The sequence below is a fragment of the Scomber scombrus genome, chromosome 7 (genome assembly GCF_963691925.1).
Source record: "Scomber scombrus chromosome 7, fScoSco1.1, whole genome shotgun sequence".
Classification (NCBI taxonomy): domain Eukaryota; kingdom Metazoa; phylum Chordata; class Actinopteri; order Scombriformes; family Scombridae; genus Scomber; species Scomber scombrus.
The window spans coordinates 25,502,238-25,514,349 of NC_084976.1; the positions used below are offsets into that span (position 1 = coordinate 25,502,238).

The 12,112-nt window shown below is 35.8% G+C and overlaps 1 protein-coding gene across 1 annotated transcript; it reads left to right on the forward strand.

Moving 5' to 3' along the window:
• The first annotated feature begins 5,247 nt into the window (after positions 1–5,247).
• On the forward strand, positions 5,248–11,372 carry LOC133982873 (B-cell receptor CD22-like). The gene is made up of 10 exons (XM_062421722.1): positions 5,248–5,859; positions 6,566–6,835; positions 7,639–7,908; positions 8,066–8,138; positions 8,234–8,306; positions 8,495–8,574; positions 8,788–8,842; positions 10,119–10,213; positions 10,307–10,367; positions 11,035–11,372. Exons 1-10 carry the CDS (start codon positions 5,520–5,522, stop codon positions 11,335–11,337), a joined length of 1,620 nt encoding a protein of 539 aa, XP_062277706.1. The 5' UTR covers positions 5,248–5,519; the 3' UTR covers positions 11,338–11,372.
• The last annotated feature ends 740 nt before the right edge of the window (positions 11,373–12,112 follow it).

The following is a 12,112-nucleotide window of genomic DNA, read 5'->3' on the forward strand; positions in this document are numbered from 1 at the left end:
AAGTTGAGTTATAAGAGATGACCCATAAGGAAAAAAATCAGAAAAATGTAACAACAACAGAGGTTGAAATAAACGTAGTGTGTCCTCCGGAGTTTAAAAAAAACCCATTGTCACTCCGGATAAATAGAAAAAAAGAAAAAAAAATCCGAAGCCTAGGTTGCAAGGCTTGCAATAACTGAGGCGGTGAATAATGTGTCCCCCTGAGGATCAGACAGTGGCACAAGTGAAAACATGCTTTGACATCAAAGTTGATGAATCAAAGTCGAATCACAGACCAGAAAATAATATGGAAACAGAAGGAGGACAAGGAGCACCAGATCTAACAGTCCAGGATGAGAGACTGGCAGCAATTATTGGACAGTTATCATTGAGAGGAATTTGTTCAAGGGATGAGGGAGAGAGCGATCAACCTCTGGGCAACCATTGCCCAGAGGTCACTTATTTCATAATTGTTAAGATGACATTTGCAATGTATTGTGTCTTCACAATCAGGACAACATTTTATTTAAATGAAAATAGCAAATAGGCCAAGAATATAATTTGTGTGTGTGTGTGTGTGTGTGTGTGTGTGTGTGTGTGTGTGTGTGTGTGTGTGTGTGTGTGTTTGTGTGTGTGTGTGTGTGTTGTGCGCGCAAATTAAGATAAACCCCTAAGGAAAAGTGAATTATTTTTACAAATGTATGCAGTATACATTGTATAATGATGAGGCATTTTAACTTCGCATCATTAAAGATGCTGCATTAAGGCGTAGAGCACTGCAGCCCTGTCATCATTTGTGTGTACGCATTGTCTGACGAAGTTCTACATTTTTTAGCAGAGTACGAACAAATTCAGGTAAGAACACATTGATGAATCCCAGATTCAAACGTTCGTATGCACAGTTTAAGCACAGATTTGTGCGAACACACTGTTTGTGAATGAAGCCCAATGTTGTCAAAGTACGGACATTTTTAACCCAACAGGATGATGGGAAAATAATTCATGCTTTTGCTACTAGCAGGATAGATGGAATTTTTACTGATCTCCCAATGAACTTTATAAAGTAATTACAAATCATACAGAAATCTGCAGCAAGACCTTTAACTAAAATCAAAAACAGAGAGAACATCACTCCTGTTTTTATTTTAATTGCATTGGCTTCCTGTTTCTTTTATAATTAATTTTAGGGTTTTAATTCCCTACAAGCTTTAAATGGGATAACACCTTCATACATCTCAGAATTTTTAATATCTTATCAAACATAAAAAGTCTGATATTCTCCACAGCTGGTCGCTTAATTGCGTCCAAAGCGCTGCGCCAAAATTGTTGAATTTTACCTGCAGTACTTTTTGCTGTTGTTTTATTGCTTCAAATGTAAAATACTTTGAGCTGCAATTTGAGTTTTAAAGGTGCTATACAAATACATTTATTATTATTATTATTATTATTATTATTATTATTATTATTATTATTATTATTATTGTTATTATTATTATTATTATTATTATTATTATTATTATTATTATTATTATTGTTGTTGTTGTTGTTGTTGTTGTTATTCAGCCTCAAATTATTTTTCTTTAACTTATTTTTATCAAAACAAAATTCTGCTAGTGTTGTGAGAAAAATGAATTTATTGGTTGGCAATGCTTCTGATTTTGTATCACCAAAAGCACTCTACCATCCTGACACAAAGAAGAAAACACAGACTACTCTAATAACTATCAGAGAAAGAAAAAAAGAGGAAGAAGTAGAATGTTGAGACCGGCTGGGTCACATTGAACATTTTCATCTAATTGGCTGTTTTTGTTCTGCTTTTTTTTATTTCTTCAGTTTCAGATATCAAGCTGTAATCTTGCAAGAAAAATGAAAGCTCAGACAGTCGGGTGGTTGATAGTTCTGGCCCTGATAAAAAGTAGGAATTTTATTATTCAACTCTGATACCAATGTTTCGTTTTTACAAGCTTTGCATTGACGTCATGTATATTATCTGACTTTTTCTGCTTATGTTTTCACCACCACAGAATTTTCTTGTGGAACACGTGACAATCCTTTTCAACTACAAAATAAAGTGGAAGCTAAAGAGGGGTCATGCATTGAAATAAAATGCAACATCACCACAGACGTGGAAATAGGCTCATCCGTGTACTGGTTTTGGATGAAGAATGCAAATTGGAATGGGACTGATTTTAATGGAACTGTTATTTACAGTTCAAATATCCAGAAACGTCCTGTCAGTGCAGAATATGCAGGCAGAGTAGAATATATCGGTTCTTCATCATGGACATTAACACCAAAAACACAATGCAGTATTTTGATCAACAACCTGACCAAAGTGGACAGTGGAAACTATTCTTTGAGATATGTAGGCAAACTCCAAGATAAATGGTTCACCAAAACTGGGACGAACCTCACAGTTCACGGTAAGTAAAACAATCAGAAGACATAATAAAAGGTTTTATGCAAACATAGAGAAATTTGTCTGGAGAGATAAATGATCTAATTGGTTGAGTTAAAATAAAAATAAAAATAAATCAAGAATAAAATTAGATGAGGTGCTGGCAAAGTGATGCTATGAGCTGAATGCTAACAAATTAGTTTAGTGTGTTAACATTTACTAATTATCAGTAAACATTAATTACAGCTGGGGCTGATGGTAATGTCATTAGTTTTAACTAAATATTTTCTCAGCTTAAGTATTGGACATGCATATAAACATGTATTTATTGCTGTATTCATCATTTGCAAACAAAAACAACATTACATTCCTGCTGATGTCCCAATTTTTTTTCTCCCCCCCCCCCAGAAAATCCATGCCCTATCATTTTTGAAAAACCACCCACAGTAAAGGAAAATGAGACTGTAACACTGACATGCTCTACTTTGAATTCATGTCCATCAAACCCACAAATTGAAGGTTTGACACATCTACCTACAAAGAGCATCACACCGACTGAAAGCATAAAAAGCACCATGGTCAGCTTTACAGCCAACTGGATGGATGATGGGAAAGAGTTTTCATGCCAAACACACGATAAACCAGACAGATGTATGGTTCGAAATATCAGTGTAGTAGTAGAATGTAAGTTACTAGGTGTGGAGGGTATATTTATGTTATATTACAATGGTTATATTTACTACAGCAGTATACATTTACTATATAAAGGAACAATTCATAATCCAACTGTAAATTAAAGGTCATGCCTGCATCACAAGTCAAAAGATTGGAAGTCAAGTAATTGACAGGTCAATCAAAGTTATTAATGTTTTGTGATGATGTGAAATGTTTAACATCAGTAACATTTAGTAGTAAAAAAAAAAGGCCTATAATTTGTAATCTTTTGAAAAAGAAACCTTGAAGAAATTAAAGCTTAAAGTAAGATTTCAGAATTAGCAAGTAGCATTACTCAGTCATGTGCTTTTAGTGGTAATATAGAGGTAAATAACTGTAAATTAAGTACATTTTCAGCAGCTGTTTCTTTAAATGTATTTTGAAAATCAAGCAGTTGAGTTGGGTGGCAGTGCTGCAACATAAAATGTTATTTAGGTATCTAAAAAATAGTCTGACTCAGTTTCACAGTTGTATTGTTTTAATTAGCTAAACTCATTTGTAATGGTACTTGAAGATTACACTCATAACATTATTCAGAATAGTTATAGCCAACTCTTTACGAGGTCTAAAATCAAACACAACTGAATTCTGAATATTTGACCTGCAATCCATCTATGCCGGCTGTCTTATTTCTCTCCATTTTGTTGACACAGATGCTCCTAAAGACACGTCCGCTATGGTAAGCCCTAAAAGCATCACAGAAGGACAAACTGTGACTTTCACATGCTCCGCCAAAGGACGCCCTGTCCCCACATATACCTGGTTTAAAAAAGCCAGAGCCCAAGTCCAACAGATGGAGATGGGTAAAGACATTTGGGAGATATCATCAATTACTGCTTCACAGAGTGGAGAATACTATTGTGAAGCTCAAAACGAGCATGGGGAAACAAGATCGAACCCGGTTTTAATTGATGTCACATGTTAGTATGTTTTTACTTGAATGATAGTAATGCATGTGTGTTTGTGATTCTCAGTGGTTTTGACTAGGGGCCGATGCAGATATCAATATTAGGTAGTTTAAAAAAAAAAAAGTGATTGCTATATCTTGTACACAGAATATATACATAAGCACATGTTTTACAGTGATCCCTGAAATGTGGTTATGAGACAGATATGTAATGGAGACAGGATATTTTACAGTTTAACAATTGTTTCTACAGTTTATTTTATAAAATGATATCAGTGCATTAACAGTAAACTTCACTGGGAATTTAATAATTATAACTCACTACATTTAAAATAAAGTATGTGTATATTAAACTTTAATTAAAAAGGATGAAACATACATAAAATTGCATTTATATAACTTTAAAAATAATATCAGCCCATATCAGACAAACACCAATACCGATATAGCTGTGATAGGCCAATATCAGCTGACTGATATATTGGTTGGGCTCTAGTTTTAACTTGTAATAATACTTCTGTAGTGCTTTTTAACCTACAGTACCAGTTTGATGTTTTACTTGGTATTTGTAAAAAAGGGGAAAAAAACATTGACAATTGGGTCCTTTATTCTTAATTTGAATTACAATACTTTAGTCTTCATAGATTATAATGTTTAATCAATTTGAGGGAATCTTCTGTTTCAGATGCCCCTAACGTTATGATAGAGATGACACCACATGGGCCTCCAATCAGACAAGGACTTGAAATGACTTTAAATTGCAGTGTGAAGTCAAGCAACCCACAACCAAGCAGTTATGCTTGGTTTAAAGATGGCGCATGCATTAAAAAGGAACAAACGTATTATGTTCCGTGGATCAAACCTGAAGACAGTGGTAATTACAGCTGTGAAGCCAATAACACTGCAGGTTCTGGAAGATCTGAGACATTTCTAATTGAGGTTGAATGTAAGTTTTGCAGCTCCTTGCACTGCATGTTTGTCAGGCAGAGTGTATCACCACTGAAAGCATACTGAAAGTTATTTCTTTCTTTCAGACAGGCCCAGGAAGACAGACATTTTAATCCCTGGCTCTGTGAAAACAAACAGACAAAGTGTGAAAGTTGGTCGGAGCCTCACAGTCATCTGCAATACTGAAGCCAATCCTGCCCCGAACAAGTACTCCTGGTACCGTTACAGCGAAAATAAATGGACTGACTCCTTGCAGTGGACGTCCAACACAACTTCTAACAACCGCCTATATTTCGAGAGTGTGAAAAGGGCAGATGAAGCATGTTACTCCTGCAACGCCACCAACATCATCGGTACAGGGGACAATAGCGAGAGTTTATGGATACAAGTACTTTGTAAGTGATTGTTCAATCTTCTATAATATCAAAGATTCTCTAAACCTTTTCATCAAGTTGAGAATTATAAAAATCAGTATTTACACCCGACTGACTCAATCAATAAACAAGCACTATTTAAGTTTTCAGAGCAGTTTGCCTTCATGTTCATGGTTGTAATATAATGTGTTCATAATGAATGAATCTTGCTAAAAATCAAGCACACAGCTGCTTCCTCTCTACAGATCCTCCCACCAACGTCATGCTGACTATGGATACCGAGGTCAGGTCAGGTGAGTTCATAACCATCAGCTGCACCGTTGAAAGTTTCCCGCCGTCAAGTCTCACCTTGACAAGGACTTCCACATCGAGCGCTCGGTCTTCAGAGTGGCATATGACTAAGTCAGCTAATGATGGGCACAAGAACATTTTTTCCCACGGATTTAACGTAACTTCAGCCCACGCAGGCTTTTACACCTGCTACGCCAACAACAGCATAGGAGAACAGAGAAGCACACAGAGGAAGTTGGTGGTGAAATGTGAGTGATTCAGTGGTGTATTTTCTTTTTTATTGTCTGAACATGAAAGAAATAATATCTAACTAAAACTTTCTATTAATTGTCTCTTTACTTTATTTCAAATTGAAAAAGTAGATCTTCATCATTTATTTTTTGCATGTAAAATTGAGTCACATTGAGCACTAGACAGTTTAAACATGGGTTGGATTATTGTCAGAATGTACCTACATAGAGTTTCAGTCAAAAGTTTGGACACACTTTCCCATTCACATCAATGAGAAAGTATGTCCAAACTTTTGACTGGTACTGTATATAACACAAGTACTGTACTATGTACTTAAGTGAAATTTTGAGGAATCTTTATTTGAGTATTTTCATTTTCAGTCCTGAGATCCTTTACTTAAGTAAAAGTACCAATACAACAATGTAAAAATACTTCATTATAAGTGAAGGTTAAAAAAAGTGTTAAACATAACCACAACATTTGAGTCCCCTTGTCTCTCATTTGCTGGGTTATTGTGCATTAGAATACATTATATTTTACACATGCTCATTGTCTACCTGCTTTTATAAAGTTTATAGTTTACTCCCTTTATGGACAAAGACTTACCTTGTCTGGTCCCCTCTGACTAAACAGAAATATATCTTATATGTGTATGTATCTGTATATACAGAACATGTTTATATATGACTCTTCTCTTTTTTACCATATTCTGTGTAAATGCAGATATTCCTCAAAATGTGACCATAAAAGCTCAACCGGGCCTTGAAGTAATTGAAAATCAAACGTTGACGCTGGACTGCAGTGCCCACTCCCAGCCACCAGTGACGTCTGTCACCTGGATGAAGGTGATTGATGGGAAAGATGTCGTTGTGAAAAGGATTCAATCTTTCACTCTAAAGTCTGTCACTCCATCTGACAGTGGATCCTATAGCTGTACAGCCACTAATGAACTTGGATCTGGAAAATCACAGCCAGTCTATGTTCATGTCAAATGTGAGTAGACTGCATTCATCAAGGTGTATGGATGAACTAGTAGGAAATACAATAAATCATTGAATAGGAAAATTTGTTGGACTGTCTGATGCCAAAATGACACTGTACAGGAGTCTCTAGACTTTAAAAATATATTTACCCCAAAAAATAATAAGAAAATGTTTACATCCAACTATTTTAATTGAATTTGGACACAATGTACACACTCTAATAAAAAAAAAGTGTCATTAGAACATGTGAAGCATGCAGTATGTTAAACATTAACATTTTGTCCTTATAAATTTAGTGCACATCTGCTGCCTTTAAAAGTCATTATAACATGCATTTGGACAGTCAACATGGTAGCAGTTACTGCTGGGAAAGTGTTGAAATGTGATATTTGATGTGAAGCATGGACGTTTTGTGCCTTCAAACATGAATTAATCATTCTTCCATTGCACAAAAAAAAGCAGCTGTGTGCTCCTTGTTTTTCAAGGGTGGTGGGGGTTTATAGTAGCTTTAAAGTAAGTCTGATGATGCACATTTTTGTAGAAAGATGAGACATTTTAATGAAATTTGGTGGGATCTACTTGAGTCCATCAGTTTGTGTCACGAGGTGTTATCAGTGTGTAAGAGGCTGAGTGCATTGCTATTTGCCACTGGGTGGGCGCAAAAGTCATATATTTTCAAATTCTACACATAGTGGCTTTAAAGGTAGAGACAGCATCTTTTTATTCTGTGCTGTCATTCTTTCAACTGTCTAGAGTGAGATGTTAAGTGAATACATTTAATTAAATCTGTTTCTCCCAAATGTTCTTGCTTAGATGCTCCAAAACACACAACGGTCACAAGAGGAGCAGTGCAGCAGCTGGAGGACGGGATGCATGCTGTGACGTTGAGCTGCAGCAGTCTCTCTTATCCCAAAGCTGAACGATATGTATGGTACATGGAGAAGGATGATTACCCGGGATATATCAAAGTTTCATACCATCAGAACTACACAGTGAACTCAGACAAACCGGGAGTCTACTACTGCACTGCAGAAAATGAAATAGATAAAAGAATGTCCGATCCAGTCGAGCTGTTTCTCAACAGTGAGTGCATTTCTAGGGGGTGTATAATTTTAGGCATGAAGGAAAACACTGTAGCCTATTGGATATGATATAAAGATGTAAGAATAGAGTTATGACTGTATGTGTACTGTACAACTCTGTATCTACTGTATATACTGACGCTCTGTTCCCTCTACAGGACGCTTGACAAAGATTTTGATCTTCGTGTTATTTTTTATTCTTATAATTATCGCACTTGTCTTCATTATCAGGTAAAATGTGAATGAGTAATAATTTGATTTTATAAAATGTATTTCACATGTGTGTAATCGGTATGTATAACTAGCGCATATCATTATGATTTCAGAAGCAGGAGGAAGCAATCAATTCAACAAGGAACCTCTAACAGACGGTCTGGATGGACCCGTTTCAGTTTTTTGGTGATGACTCATTTGTGCAGCGTTTCTTCTCTTTATTGAACACATCTAGACAAAAATGGCATATCTTTAAGTGTGTGTGTGTGTGTGTGTGTGTGTGTGTGTGTGTGTGTGTGTGTGTGTGTGTGTGTGTGTGTGTGTGTGTGTGTGTGTGTGTGTGTGTGTGTGTGTGTGTGTAAAAACCCATTCAGGCCTGGTGGAATGACAACATAAGGAGGAATCTGACGAGCGAGCCAAAGACCCAACCATGCCAGCCTCCTCCAGACAGAACGTAAGACAGCAGTCACACATACACACTGTCTCCTCCCAGGACAAGGGACACTCTGTAGGAAAGTTGGCCAGATGGGCCGCTGCTCGTGGTGTAGTCAAAGCATCTATTGAAGATCCCTCAGACATGAATAGCTCGATGAGAGTCCGCACTGTCATTTATTACAGTCAGTCATTGAGTATGCATGTTTTTATTCTTGTCATTATTGTTCCACAGAGCTGCATCCAACATCAACACTGTTTACTGCACCTTGAATTTGCCCGCAAAACAGGTGAGTCAAGTGGTTCAAAGCAAGCTGCACAACACCCACATTAAGAAAACAGTAAGTGAAGGATGTCTGTGAAGATTCTCAGTCATCCAGGTAAGTTACAGAAATTACAAAAAAAATCCCTTTTTAGGAAGTAGGAATGATATTGTCATTTATTAAAAGGTACAATCACTCAAAAATGAGTACTACTCAGACTGTGAAAAGCATGGCACAATTTATTGTGCTCTGAGGAGAGTATGAGAGAAAAAAACCCTAATGATGTTTCAGGGTTATTGTAGCTGGATACTTCATTTATTTATGTATTCATTTATAACACAAAGCCTGGGTTGGAAAGATGAGTATGAAAGACCAGAAGTTAAATTTTGTTATTATTGAAACTGGTGGAACCAGTGTTAATGGAGATTAACTAAGTCTAGGGACTGAAAGTCAGCACATCAGAGCCTCTGGCATCATCCCTCAGTGTTGTTTAACTTTGATATGACAGAGGTTGTTTCCTAAAGACAGCCACATAAAACATGTACAAATACTGTAACTAACTAATCAACTAACTTTTCAGTTATGTTTTACTGAACAAAGGCCCATTGCATCCCAGGTTTCCTCCAACCTACTTATAAATATGTTGGCTTTAAATATACTGTAAAGGCTCAAATTTAGAAAAACAAGTATTGCATCCTTGTTATTACAATTAATATAATAATAAAAAGGCTGAGCTATTGTTTCTTTTTAACTGAAAACATGTATTGTGTTCACAGAAGATGTTAATTTGTGTCAACATGATATTGAATATTATTTATAAAGTACCATTCAAATGTTTGGACACACCTTCCCATTCTCTTGAATGAGAAAATGTCCAAACATTTGACTGGCACTGTATCTTACTCCCACAAAATAACCTACTAATTTGGGTGGAATACATCTTTTTTTTTTTTTTTTTTAATCTTATAGGACTTTGACAGCTCTGTATATTTTTAACTTTAACATAAATTGTAGCATTTGCCAGACCACTGTGCAAACATCTGCACCGGCCTACTCTCATCCTACTTTACATGAGCAGATGTGTCTGAGACTGATCAAGCTGTTGCTTTGCCCGCTGTGTGGTATTTGAGTCTTCACAGTTTGTCCTGTCAATAGCTGTCTGTTGGTACAGTAATCATTGAGTATTCAGTATTGTGGAGCAATGAATCACCGGATGTCTTGCAGCACAATCCATTTTAAGGCATCAATGCTGATTCAATTACTTCTGTACATTTACTGGAGCCATCTGTCTGTAACTGCTCAGGGTTCCTCAACACAAAATCCAAACCGAACACAAGGTGGACACATGAACCATGATGCCCTCAACAACACTGCTTTACACTTTGGAAATAAGAAAAAGTACGAATTTTTGTTAATTTTTTAAGTTTTGTAATGTCACAAAATATTTGATAACATGGCAAATTGTGTGATAATTTGTTTTCTTTTTAACAGGCAGTCAGAAACGGGAAATGACACATATGCTGTGGTATCCAAGCCAAAGCTACCCAAAAAGGTCAGCCACCCACCCAGCATGTTCATTTAATGTTTATACTGTTCAGGACTTTATAACATTATAGCATTTATTGTGGTTAACACTTTAGATTAAGCCCCACTGTATTAGCGTCACTATTACCAATTCATAATGAATTTTTTTGGCTGTTTGGAAGGAACTTAAGAGGACTTTACATATAAGTATTTTTACTTATTATTATTATTATTATTATTATTATTATTATTATTATTATACAGTATGACCATTATTGAGCAACAATGCTGGATGTATTGGGGAAGATGGGGTTATGAGTTCTGTAGCACTTAATAAATCTGAGTACAGTAAGTAGAGCTGAATTGTAAACCAGGACAAAATACACTGTAAACTGGGAATAATTACGCTCTACATTGCAGGCAATAATTTAAAGTGTTACCTCATTTTGTTTAATGTCTAATTTTAATATTTGATGTCTGCTGTAGTAAATTATTACAATAGAGCTACTTTTAGGATGTTTCCTGTTTGGAAATTCATTCGGTGTAGAAAGACAATGACATAATCAAGGAAAACACCTTCAAGTCTAATACAGATGAAATGAGTCTTTTATATTAATTTTGCTGTGCATTATATTCAGATACTTTCAGAAATGATAGCACCAACAGTCATGTACCACTCTCTGCTATCCTCTTAGAATAAACAAGAAACGCTGGAGGTCTATGAGAACTTGGGTAAAGCACGAGCAGCCAAATCTCCAAATCCACTAAACTATGACACAGACACCAGCGAGGATGAAGCAGAGCTCAACTACACACAGGTGACGTTTAACGCAAAGCATGGACATCAGAGAGCCAACACAGACACCAGTGAGGATGAAGCAGAGCTCAACTATACACAGGTGATCTTTAACGCAAAGCAGGGACATCAAAGAGCCAACACAGACACCAGCAGCTCTGACGAGGAATATGTTACTCAATACTCAGAAGTCAAAATCTGAGTAAAGACACATAATAAATCCATCAATGTATATATACTAATCCTATGTTAAAAAGTATAGCCAAGTTGTGCCTGAGCTAACATGTTCATAATCAAATCATCAGGGTTTGTTTATTAAATGAGACTTTCATCAGTCTACTATCATGCTTTTTTACTATTAATACTACTGTTATATTGTATGTATGAAATATTATAAATATCAAATACCACATTATGAAATATTAGATACACATTTACTGATATTGTTTAGTGTTTGGGAATGTGCTCTAGCACAGAATGACATGGCTGTAATATTGTAAAGCTGCAAATCCTTTTTCTGAGGCTTGTTATAAAATATGCATAAACTGCTTTAACTACCACTTTTGTGTAACTGCCAGCTCCATTGCAGGATGAATGGCTTCCTTTGTTTTTATAATCAAGCTCAAACATATTCATGTATTATAAAGTCACACTGAATAAAGGTAACCAATAGTTGTTGTTGTTTTTTTTGTTTTTTTTTTACATATATGACTGTCTACCTGCTGTCTATGCAAGCTTTTAAACAATGAATTTACAATTGGACTGTAAGACAAAAGTTAGCATTGAAGTATTAAACATGGACAGACATAATAGATGTGGCATAATTTATCAACAGTACCACAATAAAGGATACATTTTGTGAGTCTAATATTAGGAGGGAACAGTTATTGTTATGGTTTACTGTGAGGAGGTTAAAGTTTCATCCCCAGCATCTGCAACATGAGGTAATTAAAATCATTTTTATGGTGTTTTTGTTT

What these genes read in the sequence shown, in the direction of transcription:
- LOC133982873 (XM_062421722.1), top strand. Translation starts at nt 5,520, where the DNA reads ATGAATCTTGCTAAAAATCAAGCACACAGCTGCTTCCTCTCTACAGAT. An exon ending in GAGGAAGTTGGTGGTGAAAT is followed by an intron (nt 5,860 to 6,565) that starts GTGAGTGATTCA and finishes GTGTAAATGCAG; the next exon opens with ATATTCCTCAAAATGTGACC. An exon ending in TGAATTTGCCCGCAAAACAG is followed by an intron (nt 8,843 to 10,118) that starts GTGAGTCAAGTG and finishes GTAACTGCTCAG; the next exon opens with GGTTCCTCAACACAAAATCC.